The sequence below is a fragment of the Vanessa atalanta genome, chromosome Z (assembly GCF_905147765.1).
Source record: "Vanessa atalanta chromosome Z, ilVanAtal1.2, whole genome shotgun sequence".
Taxonomy (NCBI): domain Eukaryota; kingdom Metazoa; phylum Arthropoda; class Insecta; order Lepidoptera; family Nymphalidae; genus Vanessa; species Vanessa atalanta.
The window spans coordinates 6,678,358-6,699,789 of record NC_061902.1 but is presented as its reverse complement, the minus strand read 5'-3'; the positions used below and the strand labels follow the sequence as shown (position 1 = coordinate 6,699,789).

General features: G+C 33.7%; 2 protein-coding genes across 2 annotated transcripts; one reads left to right on the top strand and one right to left on the bottom strand.

Annotated features, from left to right (window-relative positions):
* The first annotated feature begins 724 nt into the window (after nucleotides 1-724).
* LOC125076004 (ras-GEF domain-containing family member 1B-like) lies at nucleotides 725-8,704 on the top strand. Its single transcript, XM_047687924.1, has 13 exons — nucleotides 725-833; nucleotides 1,494-1,636; nucleotides 1,931-2,032; nucleotides 3,431-3,550; nucleotides 3,699-3,938; nucleotides 4,463-4,608; nucleotides 4,885-5,029; nucleotides 6,247-6,498; nucleotides 6,700-6,843; nucleotides 6,968-7,047; nucleotides 7,351-7,452; nucleotides 7,603-7,787; nucleotides 8,365-8,704. The coding sequence occupies exons 2-13, from the start codon at nucleotides 1,574-1,576 to the stop codon at nucleotides 8,448-8,450; spliced, it is 1,665 nt and encodes a 554-aa protein (XP_047543880.1). The 5' UTR covers nucleotides 725-833; nucleotides 1,494-1,573; the 3' UTR covers nucleotides 8,451-8,704.
* Nucleotides 8,705-13,657: 4,953 nt separating this feature from the next.
* LOC125076308 (collagen alpha-2(I) chain-like) lies at nucleotides 13,658-19,932 on the bottom strand (the record flags this gene model as incomplete). Its single annotated transcript, XM_047688405.1, has 6 exons — nucleotides 13,658-15,548; nucleotides 15,835-15,865; nucleotides 15,941-16,719; nucleotides 16,810-17,096; nucleotides 17,280-19,254; nucleotides 19,806-19,932. Coding segments are annotated over 6 exons (4,965 nt in total), but the record flags the coding sequence as incomplete, so codon positions are not given.
* Between the last annotated feature and the right edge of the window lie 1,500 nt (nucleotides 19,933-21,432).

Sequence of the window (21,432 nt, the reverse complement as noted above, 5' to 3'; positions counted from 1 at the left end):
ATTATTCCTATTATTATAATTTAACACAGTTCAATAAAACGAATAATTATTAACATAATTATGCTATTATTAAGGCACTTTGAGTTTAATGTTATTTCAAAAATTGGGTTTCCATGGACACACAGTTCATTATACGTTTATAAATGAACTAAATTCAAAATAAATACAAAAACGCGGGTTAAGCTGTCAAAACAAGAATTATAGAAAATTTCAATTTTTATTACCAACATGACAAAAATGGTGTTTCATAGAGTTTCATTAAAAGTCAGTCCATAAACAAAATAATCAATAACATATTAAAACCATTGCGTCTGGTTTAGATGTCTATATGCATTTTATTTGTATCATATAATTATACTATACAAAATATAAATAAAAAAAGCTTTTCACCAATAGAAGAAAAAACTATTTTTTTAAATGTCTGAGAATAAATATTTTGACCAATATAATACTCACAAGTAATTACTGAAAAGAAAAATATTACAAGATTAAGAAAATAAAGACTTATTTTTGATTTTCTATTAATTCTAGAGTGGCTATTTAAAATAATATAGCAATTAACTTAAGTAATGCTGATATTTACACCTGTAATATTTGATATTATAAACTAAATTAGACATTTTGTTTTCTGTGGGAAGTAGACAAAACATAGTTCTATGAAACTATGGATAATAAAAGTAGTGCCAACCAGAGTCAGAACAGAATTGTATTGGCATTGGCGCTAGTTTATTTGATAAAATCTTATTTTAATTTATATTGAATTAAATACGTGTGTGTTTTCTAATGTAAATTTCCATTCATAAAATTTTTGTTACCCGCTTAAATTGTTACAGGTAAGTACAACAACTTAATGCCAAATGTAACTTTCACTGCATCCAGATGTACGACGTACGTTAAACGTTTTATCAATAAAATGAAAAATTCTCGATGTTTTACCTATAATAACTAACAAATATTAAAAAATAATAACAATTTGCAAAATGTTTTGTTTATAGATATCTGCTGTATCTATATACTATAATTTTTTATTGATAAGTCAATATTTAAAACGCGAAAAAGCATAACAATAACTATTGTAGGTATCATGTAAATTATATTAATACACCAATATCATAAATAATATTCAACGTTTTTATTAGCGTTTTTAAAGTTATAAATATTATTAGTTTTATTAGTTGAGTTATATTTGGGATGGTTGCAGTCAAAATTTCACATATATTCACAAAAATCGATGACTAGATCGTGTTTTCTCTATTTTCTAAGGCAGTGATTTATCCTTGCGATCTTTGTCATTGCTCTTGTTTTTATCAGTGCCGTAAACAGTAGGGAGTGAATTTTATAATAGTATTATATTTGGTCTAACCAGATTAAAGAAATAAATCTATGCAACTTCTTGCATTAAATTAAATAACACAGACATAACACGTATAGCCATTGCAATTATTATTGTTAAAATTAGTTACACTTTAATAATTACGGTAATTTATTCGCAGGTATTCAAATGGGATACTTAACTTAAAAGCCATCTGGGCTTCGTAAGAAGCATATATATAATTTGGTTGTTAAGTATTGAATGGCTATGTATTACTACGCAAGTAAATTGAATGAGGCGTCATGTAGTGGATGCAATGTAAAGGTAAGAATGAAAATAATTTATTTATTGTACTGCCTTTTGTACTTATTAATTGTATGTAATTGAATTCTAAATATATGTGGGTGCTGGCGGATTAAAATGAAATATAATGCAAAATATTTGTGGGTGCTAGCGGTGGTTGTGTTGTTCATATTGTGGTGTATATTTACAGTAGGCATTTGATTGTTATATATAATAGTGAGATTGTTAACCAGTGCTTGCTATTATTTTTGAAGTCGTATAATACTTTCAAAAATACATAAAACAAATTTCAATATGAATTCTGATGCTCCCTAGTTGCCACCCCCACCATCTGAGCCTGCTCCACCACCACCTGATCATTCTTCTATGACACCCGATACTACGCTGCTCCACGGGACTGGTCTCTCTTATTATGATGTAAGTTTAATTCCTATTTCTGTTTGATAAAAATATTTCCAATTTATATTGTTGTTCAAGTTAGCTCGAACTTTATGTACAATTTTAGTGATGAGAAACAGAAAATATAACATATATAACAGTTGATGGAATGCGTAATTCAAATTAGAATTCAATTTTTTCTAAAAGGAGTTTTACCAACTAAAGAGACCCCAACCAAAAGTACCCTCATTCATAACAATAACTAAACAATGATCTTTATTAAGGATTTTTGTAATCAATATTTGTAGCAATTACTGCCTGTTATTTGCCTCCCTACCGTCCGATCGATGTAACATTGTACAAGCTTCTATTATTTTCAGTGTTTCTATTTCAGTTTTACTTTGAAGCAATAATATAGTACAATAGAAAAAGTCTTAAAATTTTCAGATAACTCTTGAATCTTTAGGAACTTTTGTATTATATGATTTTATTTAAATATTTTTACAATTTTTAAAATCATTAAATTAAGAAAATAATATGTCCGTCATTGCAAAGTCAAAAAGATCAAGCTTACTTGTACAAGGTATAGTAGTTCTATTTGTATAAAATACAATGTAAACTAGAGAAATAAGCAATATTTCCCAGTAAATTTATGATAGTGCTGTGCTGGCTGTCCATAAAGTCAAATCAAATTCCGTTATTCAATATGGAAGCATTATACTTATTTATTGATTTCCAAATGAGACATAACACTACCACTAGTTCAGAAAAAAAACATGTTGACCTGAAAAGATTTAGCCAAGGAAACTCAGCCGGTTTTAAACAAGATTCAGGATTAAGATTTTGACTTAAAAATAAATCTGAGTTTTTTTTTTGTCAAAATATCTATCACTTGTTCGGAAAGAATACCTCAGACCTGAAAAGAATTGAAAGAAACTCAGCATTTTCAGGGAATGTGGAATTTGTACATTATTAAATTTGTTTAAGTATATGAAATTCTATTAATGGGTACCAATGAGATACTATTTTGTTCAAATTTAAATTTATCTTTTTGTATAATATTTATTTATATAAATCACACATTTATCACATTTAAATTGCATAATTTAATATTTTAACACTTATTTTACTGAGTTATCAATATAATAAGTTATAAGGTACTAATATTTTTTTATGATGCAATCAATCCTTGTGCTATGCTTATTTTATCTATGAAATGAAATAATTGAATGTTGTTATAGCTATGAGGTATCAATAACATAATAATAGAGGTCTGTATCCATATTCGCAGATCTAAACATTATTAGTCTATATCCATAGACATACATCATTTATGAACCGGCACATTACTAATTGCTATATAGGATTTTTGAGAGAATAATTTTACTTATATGTTAATAAACAGTTCATTGCTAAAGATTAATCTTTGTTTTACAGAATGATGATTACTATTCAATGGTAAGAGGAAACAAATTTATGTCTGAAAATAACTGTAAACACACCACAATGAATGGTGGTATAAATTTTTCTAGTGCCCAAACTGCTGAAGCACCCCAGGTATGAATATTCAAGCATATTGTCCAATATATATTTTTATGAGGTTTAATTTTATGTATTAATATACATTATTTTTCAGAGAAATATTGTTATAATCTGTTTTTTTTTTAATATTATCATAGTTCTAATAATTATTTAATAATTTTAGTTGGCAGCAGTTGTGGCTCCTACTGTAAGGTCAGCTATTTCATATCCTGAGAAAACTGAAGTTGAGTATAAAGATGGGCATCTAGCGAGTGCTACATTCGACACTTTAGTGGAAATGCTGCGTCCTGGAGCCAGCAAATCTTTCACCTTTACATTCATACTATGCTCTCGTTTATTTGCTAAACCTCATGAGCTGCTATCTAAAATATCTAAAAGATATTTCAAAAGTTATGACAGTGTGGTAAGTGAAATTTAATACTATTTCATTACTATATAAAATGATTTAGAAGTGAATGTATATTTTTACATTTTATAAATATACCTCTTGTTAAATTCATTGAAATTATTTTCAAAAATATATATCAAATATATTATACTTCCTTATGTAGTAAAATTACAATTTGCACATCATATAAAATGTTTAAATTCAATGCAAATGAAAGAAACTTAAAATATAAGTGCGATTTATATATTATTTTCGCCTATATTCTTTCTTACATCGGGTTATTAGGTCAAAACTTATTGATTTCACTGCTCTTGGAACAAAATTTAATTTGAATTGTGACCTGAAATAGCTCTAACAGACTAATAGTAATTTCAAGACAGATTTTAACATTTCTCGTTTAGAATTCAATTATGATACACTAATGTTGATTGAATAATGTTAATTGTAATTAAGAAACAATGAAAAAAATAATTTGGTGATAAAGTGATAGGTTATGTCTCTTGCTATGAACTAGAAATGCAAATTTTTGAAATTTTTAGGGCAACAGTGAGACAAGGGAGTTGTTGGAAAAAGAGGTAGCTGATATGGCGTCATTAGTGCGGGTTCTAAGTCAGTGGACTGCTATGTTTCCATATGATTTCCGTGACGAGAGGGTTATGGCACTTGTGAGGAGTATTACCCAGAGGTAAGTAATTATTAAATTGGCTTATTTATATAAATTTAAAGTGAAATTACATAAATAAAAGGTGCAACATGATTTTAAAAATGTTTATTGTTCAGTTGCTTGGAATTATTTTTTTTAACACACTTTTCTTTTTATTTTGTTATGTTAATGGAATATTATTAATAGCTCCCTTTTTTTCTGATAAGACTTTATTTTCAAACAAATTTGGTTTATTAGAATGTAATAAAGTCAATGTTAAATGTCAATATTTAAAAACAAAATATTATTTGTACATAGATGTGCAGCAGAACATATGTCATCTATAAGGTCAGAGGTGTCTAGCATGCTGGAGAGGTTGCTTGACAAGTTAACAGCCCTTGAGCAGTATGAAGAGACCCTGGTAGAGATCCCACAGGTCAATAGTGTTGATCAAATTCCACTGGTAAGTATCATTTATAAACATACATATATTATTAAGCTTTTTAATTTAATTACACTGCTGTTAATTATTATCCATACTAATATTATAAATGCGAAAGTAACTCTATCTGTCTGTTGCTCTTTCAATGCCAAACCATTGAACCGAATTTGACAAAATTTGGTATGAACCAAACTCGAACTCCAAGGAAGGACACAGGCTACTTTATTTGCTTAACACATGACAACAAACCCCTAAAACACGATCAAATCCGCGGGCGACATCTAGTATTAAATAAAACACTGCTTTATAAGATGTCAGGCAGGCAAATTTGCCACCTGATCGTCAAGTCACATTTACCTATGGACATCAGTGACCAGTTCATTCGGTTTCAATTATTGCAATACCAGTATGATAATATCTGAAAACCATTCTTAACACGGTCAATATACTATGTATACCATGAAGTAGTTAATTCCCTGGTATGCAATTGATCTCGACTCTCATGCTTGCGTCATTAACTCCTTAATCAAGAACAGAGCAATACAAGGTATTGATTAGATGATTAGGTTCACAGAGACCTTCCAAATTGGTATATATATTATTCTTGGTTTAAAGTAAAGTTATGCTACTATTACACAATAGTAGCATATCTTAACTTTAAACGAAAACTTTGATGTAGTCCTAAACTATTTCGACCACGGCGGCTAAACTTAAGGGAGACCAGCGTAGTTGACACTGGATATTTTATAGTGTATGTGTGTGTGCTCAAACACAGATGCACTCAATTCCCTCACTCTTATAATCGGGACGGTAAATCCGACACGACTGTAAACAGTTCAGGCGCAGGATCAATGGCTTAACGTCTTTTACGAGGCACAGAAGTGTGTGTTAGTGTGTGTCTCTGGGCCGTTACTGAGACTTGATAGAAAAACCCCATAACTTTCTAACGGCCTGACTTGGAGTTTAAACTCTGTGGCTTTAGATCTCGCCACTAGGCAGTCAAAAAAAAAACATAATGTACATATAGAAACTCTAGGACTTGAAATTGGGTGTTTCATTTGACGAAGATGTCAGACTATTATTGTCATATAAGAAAAAACTTAGGATAAGCTTCGGAATAGCGATGTAGAAGGATAGAGTCACATAATACGAGAGAAATAGCCAAGGGATATAATTTAAAATAGTTCACAGTGTTATAATCTCATGTATTAGTATTTATGATTCATTTTTTTATCCAGGGAGATATCCTCACCCTTGGTCTGACACCAGTAGAGCTTGCAAATCAGCTGACAATGGTTGAACTGCACCGGCTTTCATTTGTGGGTCCTGAAGAGTTTGTGCAAACATTTGGTCCTGGTCAACCAGGGCAGTCAACATCCAGACGGAACATCAGCTTACATCACGTCGAATCCAAGAGCACGAAGAACTTAGAGGCCTATGCTGACTGGTTTAATAGGCTCAGCTACCTTGTGGCTACAGATATTTTGAAGGTGAATAATTCAATTATTCTTGATATAATGTATTCTATAATTATTGTGAAGGTGTATGCTTTTATGAGTAGAAAATATTTGATTCGTAGTAGATTTTAATTGATAGTGTCATAAAATAATTTGATAAATATTATATGTATTCATTATAAGTTACAAATATTTAGTGTATGAGTGTATCATTTGTTGTTTTATTTGTCTCAGGCGGTAAAGAGCAAGTACCGCGCTAGGGTAATGGAGCAGTGGGTGATGACTGCTCGCGAGTGTTTCAATTTGGGCAACTTTAACTCGCTCATGGCTATCATAAGCGCGCTTAATATGGCACCAGTTTCGCGTCTTAAGAAAACTGTAAGTAATTAATATTTGAATTCATATAAATAAACTACAAATAATTTTCTCATAATAAATAAATCCTAAAATCGATAAAATTATAATTCTAATGTTAGTATTAAACATTATTTTGTGAATGTAGTGGAGTCGTACGAGCGCTGTCTGCGGGCAACAGCTGAGACAATTGGAGCTTTGTGTCGAGCCCAGCGGTAATCATGCCAGGTGAAAATAATTTAGATGTAAATAATTTAGATTGCTAAGATAAGTAAATAACTTGCAAAAAATACTCTAATTACAATTGTTCGATTGTAATTTGAACTTAGTCACAATCCGATGATTTTTTTAAATAAATACAATAATATTTAAACTAATCCAAGCTTAGTAGTTTAGCGTCGCAGAAGACTCATTATAGCAAAATGTATATGGCAAACTTATGTTAATATATTCAAACAACATGCCGCATACGTCGATGAACATTATATTCATATGCGTGACTATTTTTATATCCTATTGTTTTCTGACCAGGTACCGGGCTGCGCTGGCCGCAGCCCCCACTGAGACTGCCGTGCCCCTCCTGTCTGTCACATGCAGGGATTTGCATTTTGCAAATCAGGTTTCGCCTACAAAGTTAGTATGCTTTCATTAATAATTTCTATTTTTGAAATTGTGTTCAATTATAATACATAAACGCTGTCAAATGAATGTTTGACCAGATTAATATGCCGTTTACCTCCAAGTTTTTCTTAGTGACGAAACTGACGATATTAAAACTTTCAGATTGCCCGGCAACAGAGTCAACTTCGAGAAGATGTCGCTGCTGGCGCGTCACGTGAGCGCACAGCTCGCATCACGGCGTCTGCTCGGAGACGGACCGCCCACCACGCCGCCCACTCCGCCAACGCCACACGTGCACATCCCCGCCTGGCGTTTCCTCAGCGACCGCCCCACACTCGCCGAGTCAGGTCAGTATAGACAATATGCCCAAACATGGTAGCACCAGTTGGAAACGACCGGAAAAAGCTCGGGCACCGAACCAGGATCCGACCCGATTTCAGGATCTACAGTTTTGCAAATCACTACTAAATAATGGACCAGTGTGTTATGGTTCGTTGTGGCACATGCTTTTGCTTGTCACAAGAACCAGGGAACTCATCTGTAAATCATTTTTATGAAAGCATATTATTATGCTATTACTAAATGTTAATAACAGACTGGCAGGCCCTTTTGAAAGTGTCCCTGGTAAGGTATCACTCAATTCAGTTCAGTCAAATCAGTTGTTGAACATGATGAACACCAATACTTTGTACTGTTATATGTTGGCCTGAAGTGGAAAGTAAGTCAGTGTAACGGCGGAAGGGACGAAGCATCTGGATTCCCATGGAGTAGTGTTTTAGTATAGGCTGGCAAACGACCCATTCGTTTCGTCTTTCATAAATAAAATGCAAAAATGAAATAAATAAAATCATGATTAAATCTGACTTAAGTAATATTTAAATAACTTTTATTTGTGGACTAAAACCTCCTTTAATTTTATTACAGCACTAGAACTCGTTTCATTCGATCGGGAACCGCCCGTCGATCATGTCGAGAAGGAGCGACTGAAACGTCTCCGAGGAGCCATGTGAGGGTACCGCCGTTAAATTGTAAAATAAATATATTTTATTTTTTGTCAAATTGTTGAGTATCGAAGTCTACATCCTTCTGAACTAATGATCTATGCAAAACTATACCGTGTTCATTTCCAATATGAAATGTTTGTCGAAAAAGTATTATTTATAGACAGCATACTATAAATTTTATAATAAATTAGTTGCACAATGAAAAATATTAATAGAAATCTCATTATATTCTTAAAATAAGAATCCGTAACTATTACGGACATAGGTCATTTTAGTAGTTTTTAAAATCCAATATTTACTATTGTTCATAAATTCACTCGATTCTCGATGCTGTCTTATAAAATTATTATTAACTTTTTTTAAATTTTTTTATCGTTAGTAATTATTATAATTAAGAGATCGTATTGATAATGAACATAGTGTAGTTGTATCAACTATTCATAGGTTTCTCTTTTAGGATATGAAATGTAGACAAGACTCAGGTCTATAAGGTTTTAAGAATTACAAAAAAAAAATGTTTATGTCTATACATAATATATATAAACTTTGTTGCATATTTAGATAAGAGCGAGATGTGAACATTACATCTGATTGATGACCTGAAATATATTCTTGCTCTGATAATTTGTAATAGATGTCCGATCTCTGTGTTGTTCACTCGAATGTACTTCGTACTTTTACTATTCTATATTACTGATAATATATTGATGTCTCGATAGAATTTAATATTGGTACTGTTAAGTACATATTTATTGAAATATAATCATTAAACTACCAAACTCTGTCCACGTTGCATACGCAATCTCTTTATTTATTAAATCTAAGTTAATGAAAAATAAAATATTAAATAATCACATCAATTCTTGCCCTTCGGTATCTAGGTCTGCTGATTTTGGTTACAGAAGACGTTACTTGAATTAAGTCAAATTAGTTTTTATTCAAACACAGGATAAAATCCTTACATATAATATGAGACGCCATGACAGCTCTTACTTCAAAAAAAAGCATCTAAAAGTACAAAAATCATAGAACAGCCCTCACGTTTTAAGCAAAAATGTCACACACGTTCATAGTAATTTGTTGGTCGAGTACCAATTAAAAGATTCATGAAATATTACTACACGATTATGGTGCGACTTGTCTTCGCTTGAAGCAGTTCGTCTGCGATTCAGTATTAACGTTTATTCTACATTAAAATGTAAGGAAACAACTAATAGTTTTTACTTCATTCAATCGGCTCACTTAATTTACATTAAATTCAATAATAAAAATTTAGGCCTCTCAATGATATGTTAAGATGAGGCTGTAACTACTCGTAGTCTCGCAAAAAGACGGACAAAAAGTGATCTCATATTAGGTATCTATTGCAGTTCGAAGTTAGTTTATTGAAATTATAAAGAGAGTTATTTTATAGAAAATTCCATGAATGATTTGTAAGGAGAAATCTTTAAGCGTTAAATGTATTTGAAAACAATTTTATATTTCAGGGTAACTATTGAATAAAATGTATTTTAAATTGCTTTTCAAAAAAAAAAAAAACATCTATTTATAAAGATTTCATTAGATATTTCCCATATTCGTCTATGTCAATATTATATTATTTGCAATGTTTAAAAAGTATAGAACATTATTTTTAGTCGTCTTACATTATCAGAATATTCGACTATTTAAAAGTTTTTCATATTTATTGGTACTTATAAATTATTTAGTACTGATGTTAGTGTAGTCCTACTCATTTATATGTTGATGAAATGTTCTTTAAAATATTTAATGTATCGACAGTTCAGTAGCCATTTTGATAATCCAAGTTCCTCCATGCATCAGTATTTATTAAGCGTGTCATTTTAAGAATCTCAATATGTATTCGTACGGTTTGTACTTAATGTTGATCTCAATAAGGAATATTTAATCATGAAGTGTGCTCCAGGTCGCTCAAGTGACCGTGTGTTGTGGTTGATTTATATTTTTCGGGAATAAATATTGTATGAAAAAAGAGTGCATGAATTTCTCAGTGAATTTTATTTTTAAGTTGCACGATAAGCTTACGGAGTAACTACGGTAACAATAAACTTAATTAATAGATGTAAGAAGTTAAAAAAAATATCTGTATACATTAAAATATCATTGTATTCTACATTAAACCCCTAAGGTCTTTTAAACTGCATGTTGAAATAGTTTCACATGTATATAGTGATTGACAATAGAGCATCTGCACTTTGAACAATTGCAAATTTATCAATCGAAATAATAATTCTAGAGTAACTAAGTATTTAGGGTAAGATTCAATTTTTATGACGATTGTATTTTTTATTATTATTTTCCACTATTTAATGCCCGGCATGCGTTGCATTAGCTTTTAATTATTTTGTAAACCCAATACAACCCGCGCCACCTACTGTACGTTGATGGTACTATGCGAGATATCTTTACGCAATAAGGCTAAGTTGCAACTCAACCGAACCAATGGAATCATAGGAACGCATAAGGGACAAAAAAAGCATTTACTCACGTTTTGATTAAATATAATGAATGCAGCGTTTATTATGTAATTTAAATGATGAATCTATTTCAGACTGAAAATCAATTATTCCTTTTTTATGATTTTATTTCAAAAACGAGAAATTTGAACGATTGGTCGCTCTAAACACTAAATATTTTTAGTGTTTTAATTTATGAGATATGAATGTTTAGAGTTATTTGCTCAATGATTAAATAATGGTTGTATTTGTGTTGATAGATGTGTTTCGATAAATTTGTTTATATTGTGATAACAAGTCACTTTGGATCTGATAAATGTCTGGTATATTTTTACTATAATATTTTTCTGCCGCTATATACTACCTCTCGAAACATACGCTTAATAATATTTTTTTTTATAAACATTAAATACATACATCTAAATGGCTTAAAAAGGTAAATAGTATTTCTCATCCAAAATTAATTTATATTTACATTCTTCTGCACATAAACAACATAAATGTTGTTTTCAAAGCTTTTTTATTAATTTATGAACATTATGGCACAACTATGATAAATATTTGCTTAAGTAAAGTGTAATTTCGTTGTATTTATTAAAAATAATGATGATGCTATAATTTCTTAACTTTCGTCTAATTTTGATGCCATTTTAGAAGTGTATTAATGAAACATAAATTGATTAAAAGAATTATATTTAGTAGTTATAATTATTATGTAACTTAGGTTATAGTATTGATTATATTTTGTGCGCTTTAAGTTTTTTTTACTAGATAATTAGTATCTAGTTTTATATTTCAATTTAAATTGATCCCGGATGCCCACCAACTCGTATAGTGCTTGATATTTAGTCAAATTAGGTTTTATTTCGAATGCTCTCGGTTAGCTTAGTCAGTAGTATTTATTGTTGTTTTATTAATAATTTAAATAATATTTTTATATGTTGCAAGCTTTCGCAAGAAAACGGATCGCTATTTTGTACTTCAGGAATATTGAAATAAAATATTCATTATAAAACTAACACTTTAAATGTAAAGATATTTTAAGTAGATTTTATCTTCTACCATCAAGATATGGATTAAATAGGTTATATCTTTACCCAAAACGAAACATTCCGTAATTAGACTGATTTTTATTGTTTTGTGTAACCAGGATTTTATGTTATACAATAATACAATAATATTATATAAAGATTTTCTCATCCTATTGTTATTTTAATAGTTAGGAGACTTTTTTCTACTGATATGTACCTTATAGGTGGCAGGTCGATAGGAAATCTTGTGCAGTGTTCATTAGCCTAGGTTTATTTCACAGTATTACTAGATACATTTTATGTAATAAATCTTTCTGGTTTCATACATAATTGGCATCCTTTAATTTCTACTGTAATTAATCATGAATTCAATAATATTTTGAAATCATGAAATATATTTGCATAGTTTTAGTTGGCTATTAAATGAAACAACCATTTTGAAATTCTATGTGAAAATGGATGACACGAAAAAATTAAAATGTCGATTATATATATATATTTACTGACCTTCAGCACCTTCGTTTGATTGATACTGTATTCGGAATTTTCAAACTGTGTACACTTCATACAATTTTTTAATATATTTAAATTTTATAGAAAAGCGTCTGTATTTTAAAGTATCAAAGTTACTTTTTTGATACAATAATGTCAAAAACAAAATTTAAATGTAATGTTTATAAATATTTTAAGCTCTTGTAAATAGAGGATTGAAAAACTGATAGAGACGGCATATGCATATATATATATTATATCACTGTGTTAGGCTATCGTAAGATATAATGTTTCATTTCACTATCTTGTAATTCTTTCGGATAATGTAAATGTGTCTTTTTGAAATCTGTTCGTGTTCATAGTGGATAATAAAATTCATTAATTTACATTCCTGTGACTTGATTATGTATTTAGTAATAGATAGATATATTTAAAAGATTACCTATTTTACGCAAATAATTATCACTTGTATAATTATTTGAAATCTGTTTTTAATTTAATCTTGTAGATTGTACTCGTTGGCCCGAATTTATTGGCACTCGTAATAAATACTTCTAACACAAACGTTTGTCCGTGCAGATTCTATCTAAAAATAAAATAAAATTATTTGTATGATATTCCCAGTGTTCTTGTATATTTATTGTACTTTATTTAGAAATTTATATCACAACAAAGACTCATTTTACGCGTTCCTTAAATGTATTATTACATAAATGAAATGTTAATTAGAGATCTACTATTTAATTAGATACTTAAGTGATTTGTCAAAGGGTGTTTTTTCCAACTAAATGTAATCGACAAGTGTCGTTAATTGTAAAATCATGATAACTTTTGTGTCACTATTCTCATGTCGACGTGATGATTACATATTTGAAACAATATATGAATGTACTTAAAATATATCAATAAATTGTATTCATTCGAAACGTTCTTTTTATGCAAAGATTTCCCCTAAAGTAAATTCTACATCAAGTCCCTGGGATAAATTTGACTGTTCTAAGGAGCAGATATTTTTGTGGTGAAAATATGTTTAGATCAAAAAGCAACGATGATTACGTTATGATTTGATTATAGTAATCTAATTGATTTATAATTTAAATACAGAATTATAATACAAAATATTTTATTTGTACCTAGATTATTTACAGCTTACATTAAAATACATAATATTTCCTGCTGCTTAAGAAATATTCATTAAAGTTTATAAATGTTTAGCTCATTACAACTTATTAAATCAATACTAAGATTTTTACGTAATTATTTTATAGTTAGTAGCTAGAGTAAATACTAAATCATTCTTATGATCAAAAGGCTACATTATTACCTAAATAAAATATATTAGCATCTTATTGGAGTTCCGTCGGGGTTAGTAGGCATCTTGGGCTTGCATACCTTTTTTCTTCCTTCTGCACTGCTCACCATGGTACACGTAAATGTAAAGTATCCGCACGAGGATGACTTTGTATAATAGGTGTGTGAATATTGTTTACGTATATTATTATCGCTGTCAAGCGCTCGAGTAACAGACTTCGAAACTGATACATATCTATTATTATCATTTTCCTTTGAACTCTGCAGCGACCTTAAGTTTTTGGGTTTTACATACTTTCCATAAGTCGAAGGATGCGTATATTTTATTTTACCCTTCCCTGGAGTTAAGGTAACGGTTTGTGCTTGAGATGGAAAATCTTTTGATCCTACCACGTAAGTCTTGTCTTTCGATGCAACTGATTTAACACTACCAGTAAATCCAACGGGTATTGTATATCCACCAGTACCTGGAACGCGTTCACCTGGTTGATAAACTCTATTTTCGTCGGGACGTTCTGTATCTCTTTGTATTATTTCTGCATTTTGGTCCTTTAAAGCTCCTAGTATTATGTGTTGAGTGTTGCCCCCAGTTGTTTGTTGTACTTCAAGTCCTTTTCTATTTGTGTTTTGAAGATATTGATGCGTCGGTGAATCTCTTGAATATTCATCATAGTTAGAATACTCATTTTGTTCTACATCACTAGCTTCATTGCCGTCTCCTTCATAACCTACATCAGTATCATATTCAGGCTGAGTTTCGTCTTTATCAGTGGTAAATTCGTAGTCAGGCATCGATCCGTAATTTGTTTTAAAAGATCTCCTACTACCTAACAATGTAGGTCCATTTGAATACGTGGTGTTGTCTGAGTCCGGTGTATGATGATCTGTGTGAGGATGGCTGGCATACCTGCTTTCAGAATTTTTCATCGATTCATCAATAACATTTTCTGTCGTTGGCATTTCAACGTTTTCTTTAATGGAAGACGATTCAGATAAAGTTGAAGATCCTAATATTGGCGGTTCATAATCCAAAGATTGCGGTGTTTCTGTGATATCCATGTTTATTTTGTCGACATTTATATTTTTCTCTTTTTCATCAAAAACATCGATCTTTTCAAAAGAAAGTCTGTTAGGAAATACTGCATCTTTATCTAAACTTGCTCCTGATTGAGCTGCCCCATTATACGTTATTCCATATTTAAATGTACCGTGTAGCTGTGATTGTGATTGACCAGTTCGACCACTTGATTGTGCTGATGCCATACCCCCACCCGTAAATGGAATACGTTGAAGATCATGTCTAGATTTATCTTCGTCTTTGTAAGGTGTAAAGCCTATTTGAGCTTGAGACGATGTACTTCCTGGTCCACGTGCTTGTGCATCTGCCATGCCGCCTTTTACACTACCCTGTACTTGTGAGTTTGATGAATGCATTACGCCATTGCTTTGTGACTGTGTTTGTACGGAGCCAGTTTCTGAACCCAACTGAACGTTCGCTTGGGATTTATTATTTTTGCCGCTGCCGGACGCTGAACTCGAAGCTCCTTTTTTACCGCCACTTACTTCACTCTGAGCTTCCTTATTTTCACCAGTAATTTGTGCTTGTGCTTGAAAAGATCCACTTCCTGTGTATGTCCCTTGCACGCTTGTTTGCGCTCGACCCTTGTCATTACCACCTTTCGAAGATGCGCTTGCCGTAGTTCCATTTATATTTTGAGCAACATTAGCTTCAGCTTCTGAGTCATCCCCATCAGCGGCGACTGTGTTAGGATCCAAATAATTCTGTGGAACTCCTATTATAAGAAATAAAAATATAAATAAGTATAATTCTTAGAAAAATCTTAAAAGTTATGATTATGTTACTATTATACAAAGTAGTTTTCAATTTTCATCTTTTGAATACTAATTGTCTTTGCCCAGAGGTATTATTGAATATTTGAGGAAACCACATAATTTGCACGCATAGAAATTTTTTTTAAACTTTTGTTTCTATTTTGAAGCTGTGAGCCAAATGGTCTGAACTATTTTGTTTTTATTTATTTCTAAACGGCAATATACATATATTTGAATTTTGCTTACCATTATAATCGGTATTTTGGCCCGTTGGTACCTAAAAAAATATGTTGATTATTATTTAATATTATCAAAATGAGTCTTGAACTGATTTTTCATGGAATATACTTACACCCTGGTTATAAAATCCTTGAGGAGTCTTGCTTTGGTTCATTCCCGATCCAGGGTATGCGTTGCCTGAACCATATTGTCCTCCAGGAGAGACAGTACCACCTGTTGCGTAGTGACCTCCGGGTATAAGAGTATTTCCAGCATTACCCGTTGCGCCCGGAGCATGCTGATTGCCTGGTATATACTGTCCTGTACCTCTTGTATCAGTAGGTATATATTGTCCTCCAGGTACAGATGAGCCACGAGAACCAGAAGGCCCATATTGCCCTCCCGGCATAGTGTTGCCGCTTTCTCCAATTGGTCCATATTGCCCTCCCGGTACTGTAGAACCACTGCCTCCACCTGGACCATATTGTCCTCCCGGCACCGTAGAACCGCTGCTTCCACCTGGTCCATATTGTCCTCCCGGCACTGTAGTCCCGCTGCCTCCACCTGGTCTATATTGTCCTCCCGGCACTGTAGAACCGCCACTTCCACCTGGTCCATATGAGCTTCCCGGCATCGTAGAACCTGGACCATATTGTCCTCCCAGCACCGTAGAACCACTGTTTCCACCTGGACCATACTGTCCTCCCGGAACTGAAGTTCCTTGGCCTCCACCTGGACCATATTGTCCTCCCGGCACCGTAGAACCACCACTTCCACCTGGTCCATATGAGCTTCCCGGCATCGTAACACCACTGCCACCACCTGGACCAAATTGTCCTCCCGGCACCGTAGAACCACTGCTTCCACCTGGTCCATATTGTCCTCCTGGAACCGAAGGACCACTGCTTCCACCTTGACCATATTGTCCTCCCGGAACTGAGGGTCCGCTGCTTCCACCCTGACCATATTGTCCTCCCGGCACCGTAGAACCGCTGTTTCCACCTGGACCATATTGTCTTCCCGGGATCGTAGAACCACCACTTCCACCTGGCCCATATGAGCTTCCCGGCATCGTAGAACCACTGCCTCCATCTGGACCATATTGTCCTCCCGGCATCGTAGAACCACTGCCTCCACCTGGACCATATTGTCCTCCCGGCACCGTAGAACCGCTGATTCCACTTGGTCCATATTGTCCTCCCGGCACCATAGAACCACTGCTTCCACCTGGTCCATATTGTCCTCCCGGAGACGAAGAACCGCTGCTTCCACCTGGTCCATATTGACCTCCTGGCACCGTAGAACCGCTGCCTCCACCTGGTCCATACTGTCCTCCCGGAATCGACGGGCCACTGCTTCCACCTGGACCATATTGTCCTCCCGGAACCGAAGGACCACTGCTTCCACCTTGACCATATTGTCCTCCCGGTACCGAAGAACCACTGCTTCCACCTGGACCATATTGTCCTCTCGGCACCGTAGAACCGCTGCTTCCACCTGGTCCATATTGTCCTGCCGGCACCGTAGAACCGCTGCTTCCACCTGGTCCATATTGTCCTCCCGGAACCGAAGGGCCACTGCTTCCACCTGAACCATATTGTCCTCCCGGAACCGAAAGACCACTGCTTCCATCTGGCCCATATTGTCCTCCCGGAACCGAAGGACCACTGCTTCCACCTGGACCATATCGTCCTCCCGGCATCGTAGAACCGCTGCTTCCACCTGGTCCATATTGTCCTCCCGGAACCGAAGGACCACTGCTTCCACTTGGACCATATCGTCCTCCCGGCATCGTAGAACCGCTGCTTCCACCTGGTCCATATTGTCCTCCCGGCAACGTAGAACCGCTGCTTCCACCTGGTCCATATTGTCCTCCCGGAACGGAAGGACTACTGTTTCCACCTGGGCCATATTGACCTCCTGGCACTGTTGAACCTATGTTTCCACCTGGTCCATATTGTCCTCCTGGGACCGAAGGACCACTGCTTCCACCTGGACCATACTGTCCTCCTGGCACAGAAGTGCCACCTGGCCCGTATTGATTTCTAGGCACAGAGGCATCCCCTGTACTACCGGGTACATATTGTCCTCCTGGCATACCAATATTGTTTCCAGTATTAGTAGGTATATACTGTCCACTTGGATAAGTATTCACGCCATATTGACTCCCTGGTGCTAAGGGGCCCCCGGTATTGCCAGGTAGAAATTGGCCTGCCACAGTTGTACTACCAGTTGTTCCTGGCATGTAATGACCACCAGGTTTGTATTGTCCACTAGGTACTTTGGAACCGCCACTTACTTCAGGCATATTAGTTCCATATGGAATGGTTGGCGTTCCTTTCACAGCTTCAAAATTATTTGGATACATATTTCCAGTTATTCCGTTATTTGGAATGACACAACAGTACACATTTCCTCCGGGTACTTGATAAGGTCCTGATGCTATAGGCCAGTTTATGTTTGGTGTACCGGATTGCCCTGTTCCGAATCCAACTGGATTTCCAGTTGTCCTAACTTCAGGATAAGTACCACCCGATACTCCGTTACCTACACTGGGAGTAAAATTTGAATCTACTTGTCTAGGATTATTTGATACGCCTTGTGTGATTTGATTAGGTGTCTGTCCTGGCCTATAAGTACCAACTTGAGGTACTGAATTGCCTGGACTCGTTTGAATGTCTCCTTGCCGGTGACCTTGATTTGGATTAAAATGATCTACACCTGGACCTCTATTCGTTCCTGCGTTGATATTTGGGACATACCCACCTGCATGGGATCCACTGGGTCTAAAACCATTGCTATCTATGCTAGGAGCGTTGCTCTTTTCGTTTGCTCCATTAGGTCCTAACCCACGTGAATCATGCGGATTTCCCCCTATATAATCTGGGTTCCTACCAGGCCCAAAGCCTCCAGAGCCATCATTAGGCCTATATCTATTATCAATACCATTAATATTGGGATCATACCTATTTGGTAGCCTACTATCTATGCTTCCATTAGGTAAATACGCATTATTTCCAGGAACGGGTCTAAAGTTTGCACCTTCATTACTATATGGATAATATCCATTACCTGTTGCACCATTTGGTCTATAATTATTACTTCCTAATGTACCTGGGCCATTTGGCTCTGTTCCGCTTGATTGCACATTTATATTACCCGGTTTTGCATTTGACCCATGTAATCCTGGCTCTTGTACTAATCCAATCTCATCTGGAATATTTTGTCCTGGCACGTACCGTTGTCCATCAGTTGGATTGTAACCACCATTTTGAGCAAGAGTTGGCCATGAAGATCCCGAATTTGGGGCGTTTCCAGTCTCTCCAGGCTTATATCCAATAGGACGTTTTAAATTCTCTACTTCATGATTGGACTTGCCATAACAATCGTCACAATTAGGATCGTATAATGATTGACTTTGTGCTTGACCCATGCCGCTATTACCACCTTCAAGAGGAAAAAATCAGTGAAAATTATAAAAGACATCTTATAGTTTTGTTTAATATTACCTAAACATCCATGCTGACTTGGTTTTTTTTATTTTGTTTATATTTATATATAAATGAAATGGTCTGATAAAATCGGCATCACTACGAACGATCTCGTTGTGAGGTAATTTATACTGTGGTTAATTTTGTGATAATTATGTTTTTTTAATTACATCTCTTTATATTAGAAATATAATGCACTCAAACTACTGCTATTTGCTTGACTTTTTGTTTTTTAATTTGTTCAGGATTGTTTGTAGTTGCATAAAAACTAATTGAAACACTTTTATAGATAATTGCTTGACGTTGAACCTACTAAAAAATTGGTTCACACTTACCGTTCAGCTTTTATGTGCTCGAGTCATCGATCGAAGTCTAGCGGTATGATTAGATTTATTGTAAATAGTCAAAGCCGGACGGTAAGGGATAAACTTTTATATGGTGTTTATTTAGAGTATCACAGAAAAATTAAAAGTAGTAATTAATATGTATGTATTGCTGTTAACTTACTGACGCTAGCTCTCGAAGAATCTGCTGCTGACAGAGCTTCAGCTCGGCCTTCATCTTTGCCATTGCCTCTGTCTATTGCCAAATACTGCGATTGAGTTTGTCCTCGATATCTTCCTCTGGGAGTAAAACTTTGACGACGTACTCTGGTTGAAATATCTAATGCGTTTTCGACCTCCTTCCAATCAAAGAAACGGCCAACTAAGATCACTTTGTTGCAAAATATTTTTTTCAATTGCGATTGTTTTTCTATTTGTCTGACCTGTGTTAAAAAAATTAAACAAAATATCTTTAATACTCAGTGAGTAATTTATTTTTATTGAACGTGCTCGCTAGCACTCGTTAGTAACGCAGATTTTTTCGAGAAGAAATGGAAAAAAACGAAGTAGGTAATTAATAATAATTTAAATTAAATAGGTATATATATTTTAAGGTTACATTTTTTATTCACTTTGCATAAAAGAAACGAAAACTTTCCACAGTTTTCAGTTTATGTTAATGGTAATAAATGTTCTTATGTTAACATATCCGTCACTATTTCTATCAGAATAATATATATTATACTTGAATATACGTATGTACTTAATATCATTGTAAACGTTAATACTAGCATTTTTACATTGTTTTTGTTATAGCAACCCGAAAGTATATTAGGGTTTTAAAATTAGAAAGAGCCCAAAAAGCTAATTAAAGAACGAATACATCAATTAATGTTTATGATATACTATGGTAATAACCAAACAATATTAATCGAACAAAACCTGCGATTGTTCTGGTACTAAGTTTACGTGTAAGATCGATACGCGCATATTTAGCATCTTTATTGTCTATTATATGCTGAACATTACTTTTGTCTTAAATGTGTGATGTTGGGTAGATTCAAACTTATGTATTTTAATATCACTTTAAACTGAATATTTTGATGTAAATAATTTCCTAACGGTGATATCATCTTCATAGATATTATTTTTTCTACTTTACAAAATAATGATTTTTCTCCTAATCAAATTTCACGTACGGCTGCTAGTATTAAGGCATGTCCATCTGTACGGGAGATAATTTATGAATGAATAAATATATTCATACATTTTATTTTATTTCTCCATAGAGTACAAAAGTAAGTATCAGCTAAGTACCTACATATATCTGCAGAGCTTAGTGCCTAAAAAATGTAGATCCTGTACATTGTACATATTATAACTGGTATAGTGGTAACTTTACTTTAAATAGTTTGTTAAATGACGATGAAAAATGAAAAGTGCTTGTAAAAGCCTACTTGAATAAAGTATATTTTGATTTTGATGATTTTATAACTTTATAAATCACTAGTGAATGCGGAAGCACGGGTGCACTCTAATCCCTTTTTCCCAAAATCCGATGACAGTGCAATCGTGCGATCAACGCGGAACCAACACTTTACATTAATTTTGATTGTTTTGACTTTAATCTAGGCCATAATATAGTCACGAGATCATCGATTTATTTGGTCAAGATCACGGTGAACATTATCGTAAACAGTTGATTCTATCAAATATTGAAAAAAGCCCTAAAATTATTCCTAGTTTTACACCTATTATAACCCATTACATACATATATGTATTTATAAAGTATTGTTATGACTTTATAAGA

Bases quoted from the DNA above. Each gene is read 5' to 3' on its own strand.
- LOC125076004 (XM_047687924.1), top strand. From the start codon at position 1,574: ATGGCTATGTATTACTACGCAAGTAAATTGAATGAGGCGTCATGTAGT. The intron at 1,637-1,930 runs GTAAGAATGAAA...GATGCTCCCTAG, and splicing joins GTAGTGGATGCAATGTAAAG to TTGCCACCCCCACCATCTGA. The intron at 5,030-6,246 runs GTAAGTATCATT...TTTTTTATCCAG, and splicing joins GTGTTGATCAAATTCCACTG to GGAGATATCCTCACCCTTGG.